General features: G+C 43.9%; 1 protein-coding gene across 1 annotated transcript in view; it reads left to right on the top strand.

The window, feature by feature from the left end:
- Nucleotides 1–992: 992 nt before the first annotated feature.
- Nucleotides 993–27,886, top strand: part of LOC310783898 (zinc finger matrin-type protein 4-like) — a gene marked incomplete at its 5' end in the record, with an annotated part of 143,663 nt that continues 116,769 nt past the window's right edge. The window contains 2 exons of the mRNA XM_083644814.1: nucleotides 993–1,079; nucleotides 25,610–25,711. Coding sequence (XP_083500940.1) covers nucleotides 993–1,079; nucleotides 25,610–25,711 — 189 coding nt within the window. The remainder of the gene's footprint in view (nucleotides 1,080–25,609; nucleotides 25,712–27,886) is intronic.

Below are 27,886 nucleotides of genomic sequence, written 5' to 3'. Positions count from 1 at the left end.
CACGCCTCCAATTTGCACCTGTTTTTTTTCCAGTAAGGGCAGGTCTACCCAGACAATTATATAATTTTTAAACAGTTACATTTCTGTAAATCATTACAATATGCGAGGTGGGAAGATAGTGTGGTCAAAATACACTATAGCATAAGGCACGCAAACCGGTACGAAAGCACAAAAAAGCATCAATACCGATATCATGTTGGGGGTGTCTACTCTGTGTTTGTGTGGGGGCTGTGTGTGTGTGTGTGTGTGTGTGTGTGTGTGTGTGTGTGTGTGTGTGTGTGTGTGGTTGGGTGGCGTGGTATCGGTCGGCCAGGGCCTCTGGCCGGCCGACGTCACGTGTGTGACACAAAACGTACACAAAACGTGACTGACAGCCAGACAGACCCCGCCCGCCCGTCCCCTATAGGCACTTTTATAATAAGGACGATAATCTCTCTCTCTCTCTCTCTCTCTCTCTCTCTCTCTCTCTCTCTCTCTCTCTCTCTCTCTCTCTCTCTCTCTCTCTCTCTCTCTCTCTCAATCAAAATGTGGGACATCGTCTCAATACGTGGGACATGGGAAAAGGCATAAGAGAACGCTGTGCAGTCCGCTCCGGTCCCTCACAAAGTGGGGCATCTGGTCACCCGGCCCCTACCTACCCTGCGTGTGAATCTCAACCCATATCAGGGCAGGCTATTTGTAGGTAAATCTTGCAATATGCAAAGTGATTTGATATCTTGTCAGATATCACTTTGCAAGTTGACAAGCTGTCACGGCTCCAGTCGCAGTGGCAGTCAGATCACCCTGTCCATGCCTGATGATGAGAGATGCGGGAGTTTGTTTGACGCCTGGTTAGTAGGCTACCAGGCAGGCGGCCAATAGGAGCTTGGCGGGGCGGAGCAGCGCAGAGTGTACTACAGTGTAGTAGCTCCCTGCCAACAGCTGTAGATAGATAGACGCGTCTCTCTCTTCTCCTGCTCAGTCCGCAGCCGCTGTTTATCATCATCTGGTCAATGGATTACACAGTTTCCCTTCAAGTGCAACATCAGCTGGCGGTGTTCCCGACGCACTTGTACCAGGGCTACAGTTTGGAGTTACAGGTAACGTTACAGTTTAATACTATTGTTTTCCCTTGCATTGCCATTGCCAGGCAGCGCACCAAACTACTCTCCATTCAACAGACATCATGCATCGTGTGAGTCTACCCCCGCCGTGCGTGGTGCAGGCAGGCACCGCGTCGTTTGTCTGTGTTGTTGTTGCACGCTGCTTTTCTCCTCACCGAGATTCATGTTGCATGCATGCCGCCCGGGACTCAGCTCGGTGGCGGCGGGGCTGCAGAGAGGAGGGGAGGGGGGCCGCCCGCCGGGCGGTTAAAAGTAAATAGCGCGGTGGAGGTCAAAACATCACCGTGCGTGCGTCCTCCCGTGTCAAAACAGTGGCTGTCCGAGGCGAGCCGGGGTCCCGGGGGTCAGCCCATGACACATGGGGTTCCCCTAGGGGAGGTCAAGGGGGGGGTAAATTGATCCATAATGATTTCACTGTCGTTTAGAGGTGTTTAAAGAATAACTCTTTCAGAGGAGAGTTTCACCACTATAACAACTGTAGGCAGTTGTAGGTCAGTCCTACTGTACCAACAAAAATCCTCCCATATGGTCCCTTTCCTGAGGTGACATGCAATCAAATGGCTGAGGTTTGGTTTCAAAATGTTTAGTCTAGAGCCTTTGCCACCCCCTGCTATAGTCTCGGGAGTTTGAAGATGTGGACTGGGTGAATTCTGGTGTCTGTCTATAGGCCATTTAATTCAACTGTGCTGGGTAAAACGTGATGATTATTGAGCAAAATAACGATGTCAGCATTACCCCCCTCCCCCCGCCCCCCCCCACCCACCTACACCACCTACACCACCCCAATCCCATCCCACTTGTGCTGCACATGCAGGAGAGCGGCTGGGCGTCTTCTCTCAAGGTGACATTTAAAGTGCATTGGGATCAGACATCAGAGGGTAAACGCTGTATAAGTCACCTTCTTCATTGTGGAACGGTGATTTTTATTTGTTATTTTATTTGAGTGCTGATAGTGCATGTTTGCCATGAGATAGGATGGGTTTTTCTGAGGGAAAGTCAAATTGATGTTGGCTTATGTTGGTGCTGCTTGTCTGACTGGAGGTCACAGTGTTGTATTTTCCACTATATAGGCTACATCACTGGGTGCAATTCAAACTCACCTGCCTCCAGAGGAGAAAGGACACCTATGAACTGATGTCTTTCTTTCTTTCTTTCTTTCTTTCTTTCTTTCTTTCTTTCTTTCTTTCTTTCTTTCTTTCTTTCTTTCTTTCAATAATTTACCCTTTAGTGCTCGACTGCTTTGTAACAAAACACAAAAAAAAAGGGAAATCTGGAGTGCAGCTGCTTTCTGGCTTTGATGTTTCTCAGGTGGCATTGGATTTCCCCCCCATTGTTAGCCGGTCTTACCACATCAACATCCTCTTGGCTCTTTTGCAATGTCCCCAGTGCACAGTCCCTATGTGTTTGCTTGTTCAGTGCACAGTTCCTATGTGTTTGCTTGTTCAGTGCACAGTTCCTATGTGTTTGCTTGTTCAGTGCACAGTTCCTATGTGTTTGCTTGTTCAGTGCACAGTTCCTATGTGTTTGCTTGTTCAGTGCACAGTTCCTATGTGTTTGCTTGTTCAGTGCACAGTTCCTATGTGTTTGCTTGTTCAGTGCACAGTTCCTATGTGTTTGCTTGTTCAGTGCACAGTTCCTATGTGTTTGCTTGTTCAGTGCACAGTTCCTATGTGTTTGCTTGTTCAGTGCACAGTTCCTATGTGTTTGCTTGTTCAGTGCACAGTTCCTATGTGTTTGCTTGTTCAGTGCACAGTTCCTATGTGTTTGCTTGTTCAGTGCACAGTTCCTATGTGTTTGCTTGTTCAGTGCACAGTCCCTATGTGTTTGCTGCTTGTTTTCCGTGCTATTCTACAGTATGGTGTCCTTTTCTGTCGCACAAGGTTGCATTGCAGCACTTCGGGTTTCTTCTAGGAATAGAGCCCATCTGACAACGTTTTTATCGCTCGAGGCCAGACTGGAAGGGACTGGCTTCAAAATTTGCATTAAAAAAAATCATTGCGTGAACTTAAAAAAGAAAATTGATGTCCCTGAAATATAGAGAGAAAGAGTATGAAGAGAATGAGCTACCTTTTCATTCAACACATTGCGTGCTGGTGGGAGTGGGTAGGTTTAGGCGTGGGGGGTGGGAGAGTTTAAGTTTAGGGTTTGGCTAAGCCCCCGCTCACACTATACACTGAAGCAACGCTCAACCTAAGCTCAACCTACGCTGACCCCAACAAGTTTCATTTAGGCCTCCTTGTTAACAGGCGAAGCCGTTCACACCACCCGCGCACGCGTCACGCTGAAGCCACGCTCATGCCTTGCTCAAGCAATCGTTCAGGATTCACGCCTATTTTCCAAGCGTGACGCGTGAAGCTTGAAGCTGCCAGGCATGAAGTCAATGGGAGTTGTGGGCGGGTTCAAGGCGGCGCCGAGGAGGCGCTGAGAGGAAAAGAGAAGGCTTCTTGTGTGAACGGTGAGGCGTCAGTTCAGCTTGTGCCTGCCTCAAGCTTCAGCTTACGTTCGGAGTCCTGTGTGAAGTGAACAAGGGCTTAGGGTTAGGGTTATGGCATGTCGGGAATTGACGAGTCGGGAGTGAGCATGGGTTGTCTTATTCAAACATTTAAAGTTGCCTATATATGCTTGTCTTGGCTAAGAACTTGCATTTCATCACCTGCCCATGCAAACCACAAGATGCCGCTCATCCGAGATGGTCCCTGTCTGTGTGGTCTCCGCCACACGTAGCATGCTTACATAATGCACTTTCACGTTCTTTTGATTGGTTCTTCCGAGTTCTTTTCTCACCGGGATCGTGCAGCGTAACACGACACAGGAAAGTTTGCCGGCGTCAGGTTACAGAACAGCAGCAGGTTATAAACAGCCTCAGATAATTAAGCCTCCTGTATCGACCCCATGGTTTGCTGTGTCTGCCCAGACTCTCTCTAGTTATCATTTCTATTTTGGAAAAGCTTGAAGTGGTAAAAACACTTAACATTGTCCCTTCTGTATCGCTGGGAATTTGCGATGGCTAGTATGAATATAAGGCTTTGAAGCTCTGCAATTTTGGTGTCATCAATAAATGTTTGCTTTTTGTAAAGCTAAAATTGCCCTCTTTCCGTCTGTCGGTTTTTCCACTGCACTCGTTTTCGTTTCTCTCTGCAATATTTCTGTCATCAAAGGTCAACTCTGACATTTCGAAGGATTTTATAAATAGCCAAACGGCTGCAATAATATGACAAGACATTTTCAAAGCCTGTAGAAGTTTGTTTGTTTTGGCAGCGCATAACAACAAGGCAAAGTCAAGTCAATCACAGGAGCTGATCCACAAGCTGATAAATGATTTCTTACTTATTCATCATAGCAGCAACACGGAGAATATTTGTGAACAATGAAACCTGACTTCGAAAAGGCTCCAGCCTGTCCTTGCATCCTCATTTGAGAACCACGGGCAAAGACTGCCGTCGTCACCTTCGGCTCCCAATAGAGTTTGATTCCTAAGTAAGATTTACACCATTTAAGTTCTAAATGTATTTCTCAAGTTTATTTATCTTTGCTTGAATGTTTGTCTACAAGTACAGATGCTACGAGCTGTAAGTGGGAAAAGGATTTAGACATGGATATAAGTAAAGAGGACTGGTCTTAAAGTTCATAAGTGTTCTTACAATATGAGGCACAAACTCCTTCTTTTTAAAATACATGGGGGCGGGGAAACAAGAACAAATGTGTTCAATTATATTGTAAAAATGCTTGAATCTTTGAAAACTTAATAAAAATATATATATATAAAAAAAAAAAGATTTACACAATTTGAAAAGAGTGACAGTTATTCTTACAAAATGATTGACAGCCCAGAATGAAAGCCTTTTCTTGTACTTTTTCAAGGATAGGGATGGGCGATAATTCAGTATTATCGTTTATCGTCTTTCAGTGGAATCATATCGTGATGATATGAAGATGTTTTAAAATCGTGACGCACACGCTGCTGTCTACATTGATGATGATAAGCAAATTTGACTTAAAACCTCATAAAATTAGATATTTTAGAAATATATGATAAATATTTCTCTTTTGTTTTACAGCACACATAACTTTACCATTTGCTTCAATGAGATGGACATTCATTTGATTATTCAACATGACTTTGCATACATGAAACGATATCGGGGGGAAAATCTTGATGATTACCGTGAAATTGATTTCAACCATATCGCCCCGCCCTAGGATAGAGTCAGATAACTGAAGTCGTCAGTTGTCAACATAGTACTTCTGCAATCTCCATATTTCATAGACACTGAGGTTTAAAGGGGCAAAACGTAACGTTTTCATCGCACAAAAAAACTTCTGGGTTTTGATGGGGTTGATCAATTCCAATTACCAACAATGACTCGCTTAGCTGCTGAGATCTCTGCCTTTCACCGAAGCTTAGAGACACGTTCACAAGACATTTGAGCTACGACGTCTAAAAAGCCTCCTCAAGCCAAGAAAGCAAATGACTAAGCTGATGTGATATATTATTATCTCTCTATTGGATCTCTGCTTTAGCTTACAGGCCATGTGTATTGATGACTTTCTGCTTGTATTTCAAGCTGCCATGTTCTGTACACACTGTATCACCTTGTGCCCACTGAGTCTCTTAAATCTTAGGTGGACTCAATGTATAGATCTGCCTGGCCTGATGATCACGTAACCTTACAATTAGGAGTGCTTTTGGGGTGACGCCCAACTGGGCCTTTTTGGAAACAAAGAAATTAGCCTTGATGTACAGATGTGACTCAATTAGTTTGCGTAAAAGTTGGGTCTTTTTTTTAATTTAAATGTTTTCTTTGCTCTTAACAAAAGCCCCCTGGAGGCTGGGCAGCAGTACTGCCAAACTAAATGAGGAACATCTCTACAGTAACTGCTGGTATTGTGAAACAAGCAGCTCGCTGCATCGGCTATCATCTGACTGCTGACACTGAAGTGAACCCAGAGCCTGTCACAACAGGTGTGTGCTTTAGTCCTCTGATGATAGCTGTGGCGTTTCCTTCGGCCTGCAAATTCTTTATTCTTTATTCTTTATTCGGATCCCCATTAGCTTCCACAAAGTGGTTGCTAGTCTTACTGGGGTCCAAATGATTGATTTCTCTGATCTCTGATCATCTCTGATTTGAGTTTGAAATCCTCCGGCTTGATATTGTGCCTTCGCTGCAGAGAACTAATCCCATTAAAGTCGACCGGTGTCTCCATTTTATTGTCACACCGACGTACCATTTGCCCTAAATGTCTCCACTGGCTCGCCACCAAGCCCATTACATTGCTGAGGTGCAGGCAGCCGGCCCCGCTCGGCACCTTCATATTTGAACTCAGCAGATTTGTGGACAGTTAGGTCACATGACATGGGAATAGGCCACTTAGTGGCAACACACAACTGCACATCGCTTTGACCTCGAGGCATGGTGTTGCAATCTGGCTTGTCCTCGCCTCCCCAAAGCGGGCGCTGCAGAATGATCGAGACTGAACCCAACGCTCGGTTACGGGTGGGAATTGCGTAGTAGCTCACAATACAATACGATAGAGAGCCAAAGTGGAACGTCACTTCCTGCTTCAGCACTGTACCGGAGATTTTCATCCGCCATTTATTTTCCCATAGACATTTCCTAACATGCTTATAAAAAGAGTTTTACTTGTTCAAACCAAACGGTACAGATATATTTAGAAACAGGAGAGATCGCATAACACTTCACTCGGACCAAAACGTTAAAAAAAATGCTGGTTTAAAGATTTTTTTTTAATGTTGTTTTTTAAAGTTTTGGTACGATTTAAATGTTTTATGGTCTTTCCAGATTCTAAATATTGCTGAACCGTTTGGTTTGACCAAGAAAAACTATTTCTTATAAGCATTTTACGAAATGTCTATGGGAAAATAAATTGTGGAAGAAAATCTCTGGTACAGTGCTGAAGCAGGAAGTGACGTTCACTTTCCCTCTCTATCACGACACTTGGCCCTCGATAACGATGGTAACACGATACAGCGATTAGGGATGGGCATTTCTAGCAAAAACACTATTCGAAATTCGCTGGCCAAATTCGAATTTAATTCGAAATTCGAAAATAAAAATAAAAATGTAATTTTTTTTTTTTTTTTTTTTTTTTTTGTGAGTGAAATGTTGCATTGTCTCCCCTGATTCTAAGTCTACGGCTTTATTAATTAATATAAAAAGCTTCTGCTGTGGATTTTTAGCTCAAACAAGCATTGCACCACTGAAGTAAAGAACATGTTACATGACATTGACATTTTCGAAAATAAAAAACAGTTTTGACAATCATGAGTGGTTCATTAAATATTTAGTAGGCTCAGGTCTGAGTGCCAAAGGGGTGCCAAAGTCACCCCCTCTCCCTCTTCATGGGATTTCATCCGCCATTCATTTTTCCATAAACCTTGCTTAAAATGCTTATAAAAATTGTTTTACTTGCTCAAACCAAGCGATTTGACTATACTTAGAATCAGGGGAGACAATGCAACATTTCACTCAAAAAGAAGAAAAAAAAAAAAAAAAAAAAATCGAATTTCGAATTTCAGTAATAAAAGTCGACCTTGATAATAACAACGATTATTCGAAAATTCGAAATTCGATGCCCATCCCTAACAGCGATTCCGTGTTAATCGATACATTTCTATATTTCATATACGATACATCACAATATCTGTGTAACTAAACTGAAGAGGAAAGAATACCCTTAAAAAGGCAAAAAAGCAGGAAATATTTATTTATTCACAGAATTGACATGAAACACAACAAAGTGCATCTTTTAACACACTGCAACTTTTCAACGACTAAACATGTTAAGTTAAAATGTTTAAAGGAACAATACTCAAATCTTTTTAGTCTGCAAAGTAGAAAAAAACAACGCATAAATGAATGCAAAAAATACACGTTTCTGGATAAATGTCACGATATGGTGCTAGTGATAAGATAATGCATCGCAAGAGGATCACGATCGATATATCGATAGATGTTTAGATTTTTGTTGGGTCCCACCCCTACTCAATGCTCTGGGACAGGGAGGGCTGGCTCTGGCATGCCCTGTGCAGCCTGAGTCATCCTGGCCTGGCTAATATGGCCTCCCGGGAGGAGGTGATGCTGGAGCCGCTCGTTGCAGCACCAGCTGGACAAAATGCTGCTGATGATGATAGTGGACTGAAGGTGTCCATGTACCTCGCAGGTCACACCGCGCAGCTGCTCTCATCCCTTATATCTGGAAATATTTTGAGTGGAAATATATCGTATCGCACAAATACAGAGTATAGCAATATTTTATTATATAAATTGTGTCAAGTGCATGCAACATTTATGACAGGTTTGTAGGGGTGTCACGATACACTCAGTTCACGATACGATACGTATCACGATACTGGGTTCACGATAACGATACGATACGATACGATTTTAACAATATTTTTTTAAACTTGAATAATGACAATATATGACTGGAAAAGTAGTATTTTATTTGAAATGCACAAATACAAAACATGCTGTTGTGGGAAATTGTTATTACAATAACAACTAGAAAAAACATGAGATTGGAGATAAGGCTTATCTTGAAATAGAATGAGTTACACCGTCACTTAGATTTACTTTGAACTAAAAGGTTTCTCAGCAGTATAAATTCTCATTATGCATCTTCAGTTTTTCTTCAAACTCAAACAACAAGACTTTTCTTAGTCTATTTTTTATGCATCTTCAGTTTTTCCTGTCAAGTAAACAGTTTTGCCAGAAACTCAATTGAATGGTTTCTCTCCTGTATAACTTCTCATGTGTCTCTTCAGAGACTTGTTCAACTGAACTACTTTCCACACATTGAACTTCAACAAACAAAGACGTTTCTTTATCTATTTTTGAAAAAATAAATAAAAAAAATTGCGATATGAGATTTCATCTCAACGATACATATCGTGACGTTTTACTATCGCGAAATTTCGTGGGACGATATATTGTGACACCCCTACAGGTTTGTATGACAATGTTGGTCAGTCTGTCTGCTTGACAATCCCATTTTGCTGCAAAAAAATGATTTAAGTGAGATGAACAGACTGGATGGAAACTTTATCTCGTTAGATAAAACATGTTGACAACGTTCCCCCCCCCCCCTTTGGGGACATAATTTACAGTTGAAAAAAGCAATATACCTATCACAATATTTTTAAAATGGATTAATATCGTATCGTAGGGTGATTCCAACTATCGCTGGAATTACTTTCTCAGCTGGTGGAATTTCTACATCACTTTTGCTAATGCCATGTTGTTTAAAGTAATCCACCTTTATGGACATCTAGCCTATTCTCGAGCCTGATCTCCTGCTGCACAAGCCTCCGGCCTCTCGCAACGGTTGTTGGAGAGATTTGTCGCTGAAAGTCTCAGTCTCAGAGCAATTTGGGTTCAGCAGGATAATCTTCACAAACGTTAATAATGTTTATGTCTTTTGGAACGTAAATGCGTGTTTTTTTCTTTAAACAAGATTTTTAGAAAACGCTTCAAAAGGCATAAAAGTGATTAACGTTTGTGAAAATGATCCTTAGGGGTGGGAATCACCAGATGCCCACGATACGATGCTAAAACGATACTTGAGTCACGATATGATAGTATTGCGATTTTGCGATATGCTAGTATTGCGATATTTCGATATATTGTCACTCCTAACTCCTTTTCCTACCTTTTCCTTGACCTCACCGGAAGTAAAACATGCAGTGTTTTTTTGTTTTGTTTTGTTTTTGCCCCACACGTAGGCTACATTATTAGGCTTCTCTGGACTCAATACGCCACTGCAGGCGCGGACTGCACCATCGGGCGCTTCGGGCAGATGCCCGGTGGCCTGGCATGGCCTGCAAATCTTTTTTAAATAATAATAATTAATATTGATACTTGGCGTCCAAATATCGATACAATATCGTCACCATAGTATCGCGATACTATGGTGTATCGATTCCCCCCCCCCACCCCTAATTATCCTGCCGAACCCAAATTCACGCTCCCATAAACCTTTGTCAACCACAGACCTTATTTGACGCATTTAAGTGAAATCCCCATTCTAAAACCCCATAGACTTTTCCACTGACGGACCAAAATGGCGGCGATTTCTGGTTAAGCCTACAAAAATACGTCATCCCTGCGGTATGCTCTATGACAAGGTAGAAGGTAATCATCATGCACACAGAGCGGAACAGTGATTTCCTCTGCAGAGACCTTGCAGTATGATAACAATGATGAAGATGATGATGACTGCATGGATAGGATGGATGGATGAGTTATAAGTTGTAAATATCCGATATAGCCATGCACCTAAGTTTCAGCTATATACCATTGCCTTTGTAAAACTCTGTGATATTTCATTGTAAAGTTGATTTGTAATTAGAGAGAGTGGCGATTGCTCCCGTAAACCTCTCCACTGATGTCGTTTTCTCTCTCTCTCACAATCATGGCTTGCGTCCAGGAGACTGCTGCACAAAACTCGCTGTCTCCCATTCTGCGAGGTTGAAGCCTTTGTCCCTCTGTATACAGCACATAGTACTACAGGGTGTAGCTGGGAGATGCCATCTTCTTCAGCCAGAGGATTCTTGCCTACGCTAGGTTTTACACTCATATCGTTTTCCCTAGAGAGCCACTTTGGAGGCCTTCCAAAATGCACGACCAAAAAGCTCACTTTTCTCATCATCATCATTTAATGTGAGCAACACGTCGGCAAAGATAACTAGCGTTCCTTTAGAGAGTCAGAGCCTGCCCATTGTACCATATCAATGATGGATTATTTATGCTGTGTTGGAGCTTTAAAAACTCTTTCACTTCCAAAAGTCAGGCAAAAAAGGATTTTTCTCTTTCACTGGTGTTTACAGTATATCTGCAAAGGATATATCTGACGATGAGGAAATATGGAGAATAGATATAAATCGACTGGATTATCAGAGGAACTGAGCTCTGATAACTTCATGATGACTCTATCTTTGAGGGTTATAGAAGAAGTAGGCCAGCACTCAAAAATGTCCTTTGAGAAATGTAGTAAGTCACCTGGGACGGCACACAACGAACGTTTCAGCGTCAAGCCTTCATCAGCGTATCTATCTTTGAGGCCATTTACACCTGGCGCTAACATGCATTCTCTGTGATCATCAGATTGCAATCAGATTGTGTTTTATCACTTGAAAGTACAGGACATTGTGTACACAATTGAACACAAGTGTAAATGCAATGTGTCCTCTCAATCTGGATACAGCAACTTTCTGCGGATTGAGAGGACAACCATTTCTGCCATCAGATTGCAATCTGATGGCAGAAAACGCATGTTAACGCCAGGTGTAAATGGCCTCTTTGAGTTATCAAACAAACTTGGAAATCTTAAACGCTGCCCCAGTAGGGACATTGATGTATAGCACTCAAACAAACTTAGCAACTTCATGATGATGACTCACCACGGAAGTTTGAGTGCTTTAATTTGACATCAATGTTCCTACTGGAGCATTTGGGTGATTTATCGATTTCACAAACAAACTTTGAGACCTTAGCTCCTCTAAGGACTAAACTGCTTCACAACACTTTGGTTTTCACCGCTGAAACCAATTTCTTTTACAGCTATTATAACTAGGGTTCAAGTTTTACGGGGTTTTGATGGCCAATACCACTAATAATGTTTTTGTATTGAAGGAATGTCACTGACATTTTATGGACATCTTAAATCTCTTTCAATTTGAACATTTATGCCCCAAACAGAAGTATTCAGTGCATCTCCCAGAACTGTATTATATTATACTGTTTTTGTCAGAGGTGGACAACACTGATTGGCTGATATCTGATACATAAAGGATAATCTGCAAACCAATATATCTCTGTATAACCCTATTACTAATACGTATGCCTATTAGATAAGCCAAGTTTTCAAATGTCTCTTGAGAGAGAGATATTATGAATGAACTGTGAGCCTGTCTGTCTCAACTGTTTTACTGCACGGGGGACCTCCGTCACTCAGCAGCTCTTTGTGACAGTAACTCCAATGACCAACTTAGAATTGACCAGTTGCCACACTTGACCATGTGTGGCTGTAATTCTCCATTAGGCGACATCGGGCTACACATCAGAGCTGGATGTTATTTATATTCCTGGAAAAGAGGGGCATCTACAGTACTGCAATATTAATTTTCATTATTTTTCAAAGCGAGGGATTATTATTATTATTTCATTATTTCATTTGCATTGGTCTTTACATCCGAGGCTATTCAAATTGAGTAGCCAGAGAGAGTACTTTCCAACTGCTGAATTGGGATCATCTTTGAAATCAATTCCTTAGGATCCTTAGGAGGATTAGGATCTATTTGTTATGGTTTTGAGTGAGTTGTTTGTGCCTGATTACACTGTCCATGGTAATGTTCTTTGTGTCTGTTTACACTCACTGTCCATGGTAATGTTGTTTGTGTCTGTTTACACTCACTGTCCATGGTAATTCCTGCTGATTTACAGTGAAGAAGCTGCTCTCCCCGTCACTCTCTTCTCTCATTTGGGATTCTCTCCTCGTCCGTCTCGTCTCTCTTCGCTGCCATTGAATGGCTGCCCAGTCTCTCCCACTTCCCAGTGAATAGTAATTCATGCAGCTGGCACGCAGGGCATCCCGTCTGCACAAAGCACACTCAACAATACTTTTCTCAACTGATTCTGGGACGGTGGCGGCATCGCTTGGCCTTCCTATCCTGCGCTGCAACGCGCTATCTTCTGAAAATACATTGATGCACCCGTTCAAAACAGAATGCCATGCATATTTTACAGAGCTGAATGCTTGAAAACACTTCCCTCTGAAACACTGTGTTCATGTGCTGTGTTGGTGAGGCACTTTTGATGGGTTTAACGCTGTATATCCATTTTGGAAAACAACAACAAACAAACAAACAAACAAACGAAACAAAGTACTTGATGTGATTTAATTTAATCATTATACAGTAGGTACTATAAGTTCAAACGTTGGATGTCTAATTTTGGAATGAAACATTTGATTTATTTTGGAACTGAGGTGGCTTTTTACCACGGCGCTGGGACAGAGGCCCCGCCGGGGTCATAAGATGGAAAAGTCAGGACTAGGGATGCTATGATATATCGGCATTCATATCGGTATCGGCCGATGTTAGTCATTTTTCAACACATCGGCATCAGTCCGATGTTGCAATGTTCATATCGGTTATCGGTATCGTCCAAAACTTTCATATCGGTGCATCCCTAGTCAGCACAGTCACTCAGTCCTTCATGGGTGTTTAGTGAGTTTAGTGGTTAAAGGGCCGTAGCTAGGGATAGGTAGGTGGTAGAGAGTCGGGATTCGAGGGGCGGGTAGGATTAGTGGCTAGGGGGATATGGGTGGTGTTGGGGGGGGGGGGGGGGGGAGGGGAAGAGTGACCCCGTGGTCTAAAGGTTTGCGCTTGTTGTTGGTCTTGCTTCTGCTTTGAAAGAGTTAAATAACGTAGCCATAGCTGCCTATGATATGTAAACTGGATGATTGCTTTCTCAAATGGGACAGCTTGTCATTGAAAATGAAGAACTGAAGCGACTAAGATGAGTTGGGGAAGAACTGAGGGACGGTCATAAGCTTGATCCAAAGTGTTTGAATTATGCGCATGTTTACTAGAATGAACTCTCTCTGCCATGAATTATCCAGGCTCCTCTATCTCCTACCTTCAGTCATGCCTAAGTGAATGCAGAGGGTTGGCACCTCTAGGAGGGTTTGGAGGCCAGTGGAAAGTTGCCCAGTTTTTAAATTCTCTCATCCAATCAATTATTCAATTGAGCCGACGCCGACTTCAAGACATTTCTTTTCTCTGTAGATATGCAAAACCTCACTTACCCCTGTGATTTTGTGCTGCATGCTCTGCCTCCAATAGACCTTATTCGATTGACGTCACTCACGTACGGGCACGCCCACTGCCGCCATGTTGTTGACATAGCGCAGCCGCTTTAAGTGACAGAATATGTAAGAGCAGCGTTTATAGGAAGCTAGCCGCCGTTAGCGTTACCTGTATCGTTCCAATTGTGTTCGGATGGTGACCTGCGTTACACACGGCTGTGGTAATGACAGCAATAAAGTCCCCGTGGTTTGTTTCTATCTCTACCGTCCACAGACGTGAAGGGAGCGAATACGTCAGCAGCACAGGAGATGTGTGGATAGTTAGGAGAGACAGGTGAAACTTTCTGACAGCTCCTCACAGCAAAGTCTGTTCACCTCGTTTTTTCTTTTGTTTATTATTACAGGCATTAACGGCAGCATACAAACAACAACTCTGGGTTCTTTATTGCTGTCATCACTATCGCTATTTTGTAATGGAACAGAAACGACAATAAGGCCGTTACTAATAGTTGTCAGCTGCAGGACGGTATGTCAACAATATGGCGCTGTCCGGGGTTAGCGAATAAGGTCTATACTACTTTGATATACAATAGTTAAGAAAGTGTGGAGAGAGTGAATAAAGTGTTAAATTTTCGACAAATATGCTCTGCAAGTGCAAGCCAAAATTCCAATTCAGTGACACCTCCAGAGGGCGATAAACTGGATAAGAGAAGTTCAAAATATGAGAATAAAAAGTATTGGAATAGACAGAGCAGCAGTCTGCCTCTTTACAGTGAACTGCAGTAGTCAGTGTCAAACATGTCTGCCTCTCTCAGAACTATGTGGAACTATTTCTGACAGAGCCCAAAAAGACGGATACCCAACCAAGTCGGTATTATATTTTTAGATATTTTTAGATTTTGACATAATGCTATTTTCCTGTATTTTTTTCCTGCCCTCCCCAAAATTTCAATAAACCTTTATGGCATACTATTACTACTGGTGTTGACAGTGTTGACAGTAATAGAAGATGCCAAATCATTCAAAACAATAAGCATTTTGCTTTTAGGAGCATCGTGCCAGTGTGCAGCGCCGTTCCAAAACGTGTCGTCAACGTGTGTCGTTGCTTGGGAAACGCACATCCCTAATACAACTACTGTTCGCATCGCATCCAATAATAGTATGATGATACTTGGGATGCCGGATACTTGGGATGAACATAGGTTCGCAATGGCACAGGTTAGCTAAAAGTTTAGCGTCGCCAGCGAGGGCCCCCACCGTTGCAGTCGGTGTACGTTTCGAAATCCCTCCAGGCCTAAACATTTTTCTAGGGAAAACACTGCTAATGACATAACATAAGGCCAATGGGCACTCCAGAAATCATCCCTAAAAGCACCCTAAGCATATCTTTTTCAATACATTGATTGCTCGCTCTCACGCTCTGTGATGACACATGTTGGTAAAAGTATTTAAATGAAAATGATTTAGTTGTGCCTCTCTTCTTGTACAATTTTGATAATTGCTTTTGCTCTTCGTTGTTTATTCTTCAGCAGTGAAGTTGTCAGCTCATGTAAAAACTGATCATTAAAGTGTGAGTGATTTGAATACGACGGGGTGCTTTTGGGGTCATTTCCATCAGCTTGTTACTAGCACTGTATTGAAAGCTGCACATGACACTCTGTAGCTCTACAGTGGAACTATTGAAGAGATGTTGGTCAGAATCCATTTGGCATGGTGGAAAGTGATGGAAGAATACTGTAGGATCCAGGTCAAACATGCCTCTTCTGGACAACCAAGTAGTGCAGCGGTAGATTCCATGCCTACCAACACGAGGGTCGCAGGTTCGAGCCCCTGTGTTTACATACGGCTTGGTCAGGCATCCATACTGGTACAATTAGCCGTGTCTACAGGTGGGAAGCCCGATTAGGGGTATGTGTCCTGGTCGCTGCAATAGTGCCTCCTCTGCTCGTTCGGGGCGCCTGTTTTGGCTCGGGGAACTGGTGGGAATAGCGTGATCCTCCCACGTGCTATGTTCGACCGGGACAGCAGGGGGAGTTGACCAAGTACATTTGGGGAGAAAGGGGGGGAAGGGGGGCTCTAAGGGCCACCTAGAACCTAGAGGAGAGGCCTTGCACCTTCCCTAACGAATTACAACCGACCTTCCTTCTGTCCGGCCGGCCGGCCGGCGCTCTGACCTCCCTTTCATCCCTGAGCTCCTTCCCTCCCGCTGTTTCACCATGTTTTCCCCTCTCCCCCGCCTCAGGCTTCCAGCCACACACAGCTGGCCCGTCACAGTGGAGAGGCAGGCCAGTAAACAGCTGGCCCATCACAGTGGAGAGGTAGGCCGGTAAACAGCTGGCCTGTCACAGTAGAGAGGTAGGCCGGTAAACAGGTGGCCCGTCACAGTGGAGAGGCAGGCCAGTAAACAGCTGGCCCGTCACAGTGGAGAGGTAGGCCGGTAAACAGCTGGCCTGTCACAGTAGAGAGGTAGGCCGGTAAACAGGTGGCCCGTCACAGTGGAGAGGCAGGCCGGTAAACAGCTGGCCCGTCACAGTGGAGAGGTAGGCCGGTAAACAGGTGGCCCGTCACAGTGGAGAGGCAGGACAGTAAATAGCTGGCCCGTCACAGTGGAGAGGCAGGACAGTAAACAGGTGGCCCGTCACAGTAGAGAGGTAGGACAGTAAACAGCTGGCCCGTCACAGTGGAGAGGTAGGACAGTAAACAGCTGGCCCGTCACAGTGGAGAGGTAGGACAGTAAACAGCTGGCCCGTCACAGTGGAGAGGCAGGACAGTAAACAGCTGGCCCGTCACAGTGGAGAGGTAGGACAGTAAACAGCTGGCCCGTCACAGTGGAGAGGTAGGACAGTAAACAGCTGGCCCGTCACAGTGGAGAGGTAGGACAGTAAACAGCTGGCCCGTCACAGTGGACGGGTAGGACAGTAAACAGCTGGCCCGTCACAGTGGAGAGGTAGGACAGTAAACAGCTGGCCCGTCACAGTGGAGAGGCAGGCCAGTAAACAGCTGGCCCGTCACAGTGGAGAGGCAGGCCGGTAAACAGCTGGCCCGTCACAGTGGAGAGGTAGGACAGTAAACAGCTGGCCCGTCACAGTGGAGAGGTAGGACAGTAAACAGCTGGCCCGTCACAGTAGAGAGGTAGGACAGTAAACAGCTGGCCCGTCACAGTGGAGAGGTAGGACAGTAAACAGCTGGCCCGTCACAGTGGAGAGGTAGGACAGTAAACAGCTGGCCCGTCACAGTAGAGAGGTAGGACAGTAAACAGCTGGCCCGTCACAGTGGAGAGGCAGGCCAGTAAACAGCTGGCCTGTCACAGTGGAGAGGCAGGCCGGTAAACAGCTGGCCCGTCACAGTGGAGAGGCAGGCCAGTAAACAGCTGGCCCGTCACAGTGGAGAGGTAGGCCGGTAAACAGCTGGCCCGTCACAGTGGAGAGGCAGGCCAGTAAACAGCTGGCCCGTCACAGTGGAGAGGCAGGCCAGTAAACAGCTGGCCCGTCACAGTGGAGAGGCAGGCCAGTAAACAGCTGGCCCGTCACAGTGGAGAGGCAGGCCAGTAAACAGCTGGCCCGTCACAGTGGAGAGGTAGGCCGGTAAACAGCTGGCCCGTCACAGTAGAGAGGTAGGCCGGTAAACAGCTGGCCCGTCACAGTAGAGAGGTAGGCCGGTAAACAGCTGGCCCGTCACAGTAGAGAGGTAGGCCGGTAAACAGCTGGCCCGTTACAGTGGAGAGACAGGACAGTAAACAGTGGTGACTAGGTGTGAGAAATCGCCCAGCTTCCCAGTAATTTGATTGTGATTGTTTCCTCTCGGACTTCCCTTCCTGTGCCGTGTTTCTCTTTCGCCCCCTATTGGCAACGTGGCTTCTGTAATAAGCTCCCACAGTGCTCATAGAGCATACATGGGCAACATACGGCCGATGGAATTGCATTTTTTTTTTTTTTTACAGTGCACTTGAACGCAACATGCAATATACCCGCTGAATAAGTGTCCAAATGTTCATGTAATTCTGGGCAATACTCTTCTGTTATAGCATTTCAGTCTGGAATATGGAATATCTTTCAATAATATTTATGACTAAAAGGCTAAAAGTAATCTCATGTGTAAGAAATGACTGTTCTACATTGAAGTAGAAATTTAAATAATTAACTTGTTGGTTGTGGATTTATTTAGCTTCAAGAGTGCATTTTTGTTCTTGTGTGACCCTCAACACAGGCTTTGAGAATCCCGGGCCACTTACTGATACTTATGCTTAAATTAACCCACTCATATTCTGGTTTATTTCAAGGAAAACATTTCGGCTAGTGGAAATTCTAATTGGCTGGTAACTTTAAAATCTAGCAGCCATATTGGCAGGTGGTGAAAAAAGTTAATTTCAAGCCCTGCAGGGAGAGCAGGTGGTGACATAGGAGTGAGTGAGGAAAATGATCAAATATTGGTTGTTAAGACTGAATATTGACATCACAACTGTTAATTTAAAATGAGTTATTCCTCTAAACCTGGCTTCAAATGCCCCAAATTTTTCGCTCTGGCGCCGTTCAGCCCTCAGCAAAATCTGGTAGCGAGGAATTTTTTTTGTGGCCCTCTTTATCATCAAAGTTGCCCATCCATGGGTTACGGCATGACAATATTTGTTCGGCCCCCGGCAACAATCTGGGTTTCTCATGTGGCCCCCCATGAAAAATAGTTGCCCACCCCTGTCATAGAGAGAGGCCGGCCTCTACGACGCGAGCATCTGTAATAAGCTCCCACAGTGCTCACAGAGAGAGGCCGGCCTCTACGACGCGAGCAGCAGCTGCTCTGATCAGATATTGATGATTGAATTGTGTGGATAAACCCCCCCTGTCGCTTTTACGATTGCGGCGCCGCCCCATTATCTGATTACGGCGGATGAAAATGAATATTTCTTCTCAGCATCTCGTGTCTCGAGAGTCAATATCTCGCAATCACGCCTGTGTGTCTGACAGTAAAAATCCCATTAGCTTAATGAATTGATTAACACACAGGAAGGTTGCCAGCACAACTGGAGAGAAAACCAGTCAGCATTGCCTTCAGTACAGTACAACTGAAGTCAATGGACCCTTTTCGCGGGGGCCATTTTGTGTCGAAAAAGGCAGGGTAAACAACACAGGTGGAAGCAAAACACTAACGAGGGTTTCCAAATTCCATGAGTCTAAGTTGGAAATTAGTGTTTTGCTTGCACCTGTGTTTACCCTGTCTTTTCGACCCAAAATGCCCCCCGTGAAAAGGGTCTATTGTGACTGGTTTTCTCTCCAGTTGTGCTGGCAGCCTCCCCGTGTGTTATATGGACAATCTTCACCTCTGTTTCAAGTGACATGAGGATGAGGATGAGTAGATGATGGCAGCATTTTCACTTTTGGGTGAACTGTTCCTTTAAAGAGGACATGAAAGATTTGATCATAGGACTCTAGTTCATTTGCATTTCACCTCAGACAAGACAGGACACTGCTTTCAAGTCTGAAATGTAGCTAGATCTGCTAGAAAGATGAACAACATTTCAGCTTTTCGCCAACTATGGGCGCTGCTAGATGATGTCACTAAGTTAACTGATGACTTGTCATGTCCTCTTTAAGAAGGCCAGAGTAAGAGATCAGTAGAATAAGCAAATTCCTACATCACTGTCATTACGTCAAGTGACCCATACTGTAGTAAGGGCCACAAAGGTCAAAGGTCACAGCAGCCTGTCAATAGATGTAACCAAATGCTTGTGTGTCCCCAGAAGAGCACGCTTGATTGAGAAGAAGTGCTATGGAAGGATAGAAAATGGGTTCATTCATTTGCCTTGTCTACTGGCCAGCTTGCTTTGGGCAGGCTAGCAGCCTGGGCAGGGCGCCAGAGAGACAAACAATCCCTCACACTGAGACCTGTGGACAGTTTAGAGTCGGGCCTGTCTTTGGACTGTGGGGGAAAATCCAGGTGAACGCGTTGGGCAAAGACATAAACGCTGAGGAGAAAAGTTCTTTCGTTGCTGCTGCTGCTGCTCCTGCTTCTCAAAGCCCCTGGAAACCCAAATCCACAATAACCCTCGAACTATGTCATTTAGGGTCTTATTATGTGCATAATAGTAACCATCTGAAAGTATGAGACATTAGTTTCAATCCAAATCCTAAATATAGTACTTTTTTATAGTATATAGTATAGTATATATAGTACGTTTTTGTACTGTTGTTGATGTTGGGCTTGAAGTGGGCGTGCTTATGCTCCAGACTTTTTACACAATAAGCTCCGCGAACCAATCAGGCTGAAGTGCCTCAGATCTACCCTGCAAAAACAATAAAAAAATAAATAAAAAAAATAGCATCAAGTTGTGCAGCACTGTGGGGGGAGGGGAGGGGGGAGAGAGCACTGGGTGCAGTAGACACGCCTCCACCGTTTCAGCGCAGAGAATACTGCTTAGTTGTTCATGATTTTGAAACCTAAATTTATATACTTGAGGGCATTTGTAATCATTCAAATTTGGCTGGGTGGTGTCTCGCGGTCTCGGTCTGGGGGAATGGGGGGCGCTGTTCTCGACTGATTACGAGGGGAGGAGACGAGCGTGGCTGATTTCTACATTTCTCTCCTGCTTGTCAAGAGCCCGCGGCATCTGCCGCAGACGCCGCAGGCTCTTGACAGCTTTTTATCCTGCTTCAGTCAATCTGGCCGTGGCCTCCAGGCCGGCCAGGTGCCAGCTCAGAGGCCACGCACGTCCCCTCCCCGCTGCAACTCACTGCCAAGGTCACATCGTTTTCTGGAACGGTGACATCAAGCGCTTAAGGGGAAGGGGAAAGTCTACAACTGGAATGGCATTCTGCTACTGCTGATTCAATGGAAGAGTGAGACAATTAATCAGTTAGCCTATTGACATTTTTCTGATAATTGAAAGAAGTTATCCTAAATCAGGAATATTCAAAAAACCAGGAATTGATAGCAGAAGCCCCGCTGTAGCTTAAAAACTGTGCTCGCCAGAGGCCGTCAAACACGGACTGCGCTGTGCAATAATTAACTCAGAGGTTGCTTCTGGGCCGGATGTCCCCCAAGGGCCGACAATTGAACGGGCCTATATCCTTTCCACACTCATTTTTACCACAGAAGGAATAATAGGAGATCATTGTGTTTGAATCATGTATGTGGACATGCAGAGCCAGTGGGAGCTGCCCCGTGGTCTAAAAATCGAATTAAATCAATTAAAATTCCCCACTTTCACTCTTTTTTCCTTTAATTGACTATACTGTAATAATTCATATCTATTGTTTACCAGACCTGTAGCTGCAGGCAGCAGACATTTGGGAAGTGTCTGGTGGGAACTGGCCCCAGCTCCTCACCTCTCATCATTTATTTAGACATCCTCAGAAGATAATGTGGGGAATACACTGCATGCAGTAGCTTATAAACAGTGCATTTCTAGTACTGCATACAGTAGCTTATAGCCTGTAGCGTACAGTACATATACGCCATGAAATGTCAATAGAAGCTCTTGCGCTGAATGTCAAAATGCTGCAAGGAGGATTTTTCCACAAACGAGTGTGTTCAGCTTAGGCGGTTCATTCTCTTGCTGACCATTTGGAAATCAGTCAAATGTTTTTGCAGACATATAAAAAAAAAAGTGCACATCATGTTTATATTTCACACACACACACACACACACACACACACACACACGCACACACACACACACACACACACACACACGCATGCACGCACGCACACGCACGCACACGCACACACACACACACACACACACACACACACACACACACACACACACACACACACACACACACCACCATTTCTATATTAAAAACATATTTGTGGAGGTGTTGAACTGTGGGAAGAACCATGCTCAACTAACCAGAGGGAGAAATGTTTTTAAGAGTGAAGTACCATGTAGGATCCAGATGTTTTGATATGATCTCATGCTGGTCCAAACCTCATGTTTTTAATATGAGGTCCAGTGCAATGAGAATTGCATTTGTCAATTTCATGGTATACTGTAAATTAGCAAAGGTAAAAAAAAGAGGTAAAGAGTTACCCAAGTTGTTATAGCTGTCTTTGTGTTTGAAAGCGTCGTTTGAAAAATCTCCCTCTGGTTGTGAACAGAATCAAATAGATTTAGAATTGGTTGGTGCTAGAATAGATCAGCCGGAGGGATGACTCTGCCTCTGATTGGCAGAGAGCTTGGCCTGATACTTTACCCTAACCTTAAAGGGATAGTTCAATTTTTTTTAAAGCCTAGCCCTATTTGCTACTTACCAATGATGTTGATTGGTACAGTTCTTTCTCAGCACAATCCATGCTGTTCCTCATAGTAGCTCTGGAAAGTTGGGCAAAAACGAATGCAAGGTCAATGGGGTCACGCTCCTGCATGTACAAGCTGACTGAAGCTGACTGAAATGTACTTTGTGTGCAAGCAAGGTGCCTGTGGATGACATGTTAGTGAGCCGCCTCAGTCAGCTTACAGGAGCGTGAACCCAATGACCTCGCATTAGTTTTTCATTTTACCAATCAACATCATCATTGGTAAGTAGCAAATAGGGCTAGACTTAAAAAAAAAAAGTGAACTATAACTATCCCTTTAACCAATCATCACTCCTCATGCCTAAACTCAACCTCCTCTGGCCGATCCATTCTAGCACCGACCTTTACAATTCCAATCTTCTTCCTGGTATAAATGATGTCACCTACACCCAGGTTAATGAATGACCTGATTGGTCGTTATATATAGTAACCGGGGTCCAAAATTAGCACCAGCCACCGGCCAAATGCTGGTAAAATATGCAAGTGGCCGGTAGATTTGCTTCACTCACCACCAGCAAAAAAGAAAAAGAGGAAAAAAAAGGCAATCTATTGAGTGGCTGGTAAAAAAAGAACCCTGATCGTTACATAATCAGGTCAGGTGTACCATGGTCTGATCGGGTCTGACACACAATAGAGTGCCAAAGTCACACCATCTTCCGGGTTCGGTATGGAACCTAAGGGCTTTCATTCCAACAAAACAACAAAAAAGTGAAATGTTCTATGGTTCTCTTCTGATTCTGAATATAGCTGACTTGCTTGGTTTGACCGGGTTTGACCAAGCCGAACTCTTTCTATAATGATTTTACGAAATGTCTATGGAAAAATGAATGTGGAATAAAATCCCTTTGGCCCCATGCCGAACCAGAAAGAGGACGTGACTTTAGCATTCTTACCAAACTAGCCACATGCCTCCATTTTAGCTCAGTGATGAAGTTCCAACGCTGCATATTAAATATGCATATATCTTTTGGGAACAAATTTAGTTCCCAAAAGATAGAAATAGATGGCACGTCATAGTGAAGGTTTGGCTCTGACTCTGAAGCTTTGTACCATCTAACCATCAAAATCTGAAGGGGGAAAAAAGTGCTAAAGTGTCAAATAGTATTAATAAACATCAAACTTTAGGGATGCACGATATATCGGCAATCATACGGTATCGGCCAATGTTAGTCATTTTTCAACATATCGGGATCGGTCCGATTTTGCAATTTTAATATCGGTATATCAACCAAAACTTTCACATTGAGAGGAAACAATGCGGTAAATTTATGATTTACCGGCTTTTCCAAATGGTTTAGAATGAAAGAAATGCATTACTTTTTCAAATTCACATTGTTTACATGTGTTTTTCACCATGTACAACATTTTATTATCATATGTGTTTTATACATAAGGACATGGGTAAATATCGGTTATCAGTATCGTCCAAAATTGTCATAGCTGTGCATCCCCTAAACGTTCCCCCGCGTTGGAATCATTGCAACTACCGGTTCAGCTCTATAGCAAAGACCTGGCAGTCCCTTATTGTTTCGAAAGCATGCGCAATTGAGCGAACCCCCGCAAAGATTTAGCACCCGGCCCTAAAAGTTCCTCCCCTCTGGTCATTGTGCATTCTCAGGGACGAGCTTCTGTTCCGTATACCCACACGCCCTCAGCTCTCATCTGTCATGCTGCTCCTAATGAAGAGGGGCCCGTGGCAAATGAGGATGAGTTGAGCCTGACTGCCTCCAAATATGAAATGTGAGCCCCTAATGGAAGGCAGGCTGAATTAGTAATACTGTAGAAAGCAGAGATGGCCGCCTCGATGGAATGGAAATGTTTCTAGCTATCACACTTTCCCCACACAATCTCCATAGGCAGTAGCAAGCTCCAATGCTCCATCATATTTTAATTTAATTCTCCAGAAGAAGAAGAAGAAGAAAAAAACAATGCTGTGTGTCCTGTAGTTGTTACTTATTTATCATTGTTGAAAATAATTTGGGCTTCATCATTTTCAGTGTAATATTTTGTACGCGGCCGGGTGCCCGATATTAACTGCTTTTCTGACTCATTGCTTGCGAAACCTGCTCAGCATCTGTCACTAATGCGAGTGCTTGTTGTATATGAAATATTGATTGAGCAACTACAAACGTATGAAATGAGATTATTGTTTGCTCGCTCCGTTACCTCGAGGCCGGAGGCTGGTTTGTCTTGGCTGCTGTAGGGGGAAATTAAGTCTCGCCCTTGTGGGTCAAGATGATCACGGGCAAAGGTTCAAGAGTATTCTGTGGATTCTTTCTTCAGACATGTCTGGAGAAAAAAACCTTAAGCACACATGCCTGAAGGAGACTTCATATTATCTGACAAATGGTAGAGATGTCAGTTTCTTTACACATGTCAGCTTTGTTCATCCTTTTCTAAGACATTAATATATGGCTAATGTATGCACGCTTCAAACTAGTCAAAACCAGTTCTACAATACGCACTAACATAAAGTCTATTCTTACATGATTGTCTCTAACATGAACTATGACGTAAGACTGCGCGCGATATGGACCAAAAATCATATCTTGGGATATAGCTCGGTATATTTTCTACGAAGTGGGCTAAATGTTCAGTCGTAAGTCAAAGTGAGATGTCAGCACTTTTGTTAAAACAAGACTGGACTTGATATTGCGACAATATTGTATGGATGACGCAGCACGAACAGGACACCAACAATATCCAGAATTCAAGCCGATGTCTAGTCTCATATGACAATATCGAAATAATATCCATATATATTGCCCAGCCATAGTCTGAAGGCTAACCTTCTACTTCATGTGGAAGTTAAAAAATGGATTCATGAACCATATGACTCCTTCATGTGATCAGGACATGATCACATCAAGATCCTACTGAAATCCACTATGATATTGAGGGCAAACGACACAATGTTCTATTTTTATTTCTTACACTTCTTATAGTGACTTGGCTGCATGGTAATGGCAAAAATGTTTGAATATTAAGACTGTAATATCCACTGTGAAGTGTTTTTTTCTCCTCTGTGCTTACAGAATGCCTTGGTTAGGATTTGCACAGTTTGAATGAAATTAAAGCTTTTCCCTGACTTGCTACTCGATGTGTCGGCGAGGGGCTTCTGCACAGCGTCCAGAACGCTAGGAGGTTTGAAGCCGCCTTCTCACTGAAATGTGTGGATGAGAAAAATGGCTGCCTCACTGCCCTCACACAGTGGTCAATATTGTGATTTTGGCCTATGAGGCAGTCCCCCTCCACTTAAAAAAAGGAACCGAGGAACATACAATGTCAGATGCCTTTTAGGGGCTGCGTTGTTGTGGACCCAGGTCAGTAGTAACCACGTCCATGTCTGTCTCTCTCTCCCTTCACAGATGAAGTCAACAGAGGTGGAGATGAAGTCAACGGAGGCGGACCAAGGGCTTTTCACAGACAGCTACTGCAAAGTGTGCAGCGCTCAGCTCATCTCCGAGTCCCAGAGGGTCGCCCATTATGAGGTGAGGACGCCGCCCACGACCCGGTCCCCCCCCACCACCCTACGTGCACGAGACTCTGGCAGCCCCCCCGTCAGCTCTGCCACAGATATATCATAGGAAAGGCTTAGGGGCACGCTGCGGTTTGCCAAAGGTCAATAAACACACGACTCACCTGGGTTTACCCAATTATTCTTAATTACCTTCAGTGGGGGGACTGCATTGGAAATCAAGGGGCGGCAGCAGTGGGAATTTGCCTGCACTGAGGTTTTTTCCTCTTCGATTGTTACTAGTGATTGAACTAACTAAATGCGTGAGAGTTGCGTGCCCGTGGGATTATTTAACCTTTGGAATTAAAGGGGCTTTATGTCGCATTGAACATCAATAAATCATTGGCACATTAATTTTGAGACATTTGTGTAATTACTGTAAACAGGTGAGATCATCGGCGAGAACATCGTCAGCCTCTACTGGCGCACACGCTGCATTTGACATTGTGTGCCACCAGGTCAGATCTGCTGTATAATTGCTTTATGGCACGGAGATTTGCTAAAGCTTGATTAAGCTAACGTTTTCAGAGTGTCTTGCAACAGCAGATGGTAGAAGGAGTGAAAGTCTGGTGGAAAAATCACCAATCATCTCAACCATGGCAGGATGTCTAATATAGCCTACATCAATTATACATTACATTAATAAGGACACAGTTTGACAATGATATTTTATAAATGCTACATACTGTAGCACAATTAAATACCATTTCTATGATAGTACTCCACCCCTCCTCCACATGTCATGCTCGATTTATCATAAATACCAGCTGCTGACTGGGAAAAACCATTCACATCTGCCTACATGTGGGTTTTTGTTGTAGGCTCCGATATCTGCCACTTGGCATCATAAATTGCGGCAGAGTCCTGCACTGGGTCAGGGACCTGCTGGGTAACCGACAAAAAAGCTTGTGTAACGGGTAAAATATACTTGTATAAATTCACGGGTACGGGCACGGGTAAAAATGAACTAAACGCACGCGGGAAGTGGGTGAGAACAAACGTAGGAGCCATGCGCAGTATGTTTTTGTGTTGCGCTCAGACTGAATTCACAGTGACTTATGGTAATCCGGTGCATGACATGGGAGGTGTGTGTGTGTGTGTGTGTGTGTGTGTGTGTGTGTGTGTGTGTGTGTGTGTGTGTGTTTAGCTCAGTGGTAGCTACAGCAAACAACGGCTGGACTGCGACGTCAATTGACGGGCCAAAAATAGTTCCTGCCGGTCCCTGACACCAAAAACGACAACGTGGTTATGAAGCAGACAGCCAGATGTTGTGATGGTCCAGTCACTCAGACTCGCTCTTACAAAACTAGACATTTTATATATGATTATTGCTCTGAAAAAATGCAATTGCAAAGACGAGGGAGCTACCGGACTGCAAATCCCATCCTTTCACACTCACGTGTCAACGAGCTATTACAATAACAGACAGACGTTAAAGACCACCAGAGGTCGCCGCTACTTCCTGGTTACAGCTCCCGACTCTGGCATATGCACTGCACCGATGCACTTAACTCACACGTAAACATCCGTCATTTTAACCCACTTGAAAATCGAACAATGTTGTCGTTCTCCTTGTGAGGGCGGTCTGAACTATGGGTAAAAGGTTACATACAGTAGGAATGCTGCTTTGTATGTCCATTTCCATTTCTTCCTCAGCATGCCTTAGTGGTGGATAGGTACCAGCCCCCTTTCTCTGTCTGCAGATGCTGCCTTTCACTCACTAGACTCTATTCTCAGTCTCTATCTGCTGTTGGTGCCGCTCAGCAAATGTCTGGGAGCAGAGACTATTCACTCACTGTCACCAGTGTTGGGCAAGTTACTTTCGAAATGTAATATACTACTAGTTACGTTGATTTCAAAGTAATAAGTTGCTTTACAATATTACTTTCTGTGTAGAGTAACTCGTTAGTTATTACACTACTTTTGCATTACTTTTACCAAAACAACCGCAGCAGCAGAATGACATGGCCGCCCCGGAACATCCCGAAAAATAATTTCAACCGCCTTGAAGTCAGTGTAAACCATCCAAAATTCTAAATGTTATTATTTTCCTTTGTTATCATCTATAGTGGTTATTTGCATAAAAACACACTGTTTGATTAGGAAATAAAATGTAACTCAATTTGTAACTTGAGTTACTTGACAAAGT

This window comes from Poromitra crassiceps (assembly GCF_964638095.1).
Source record: "Poromitra crassiceps genome assembly, chromosome: 10".
NCBI lineage: Eukaryota > Metazoa > Chordata > Actinopteri > Beryciformes > Melamphaidae > Poromitra > Poromitra crassiceps.
Note: the sequence above shows the minus strand (reverse complement) of the source record. Positions and strands in the feature narration are given on the sequence as shown.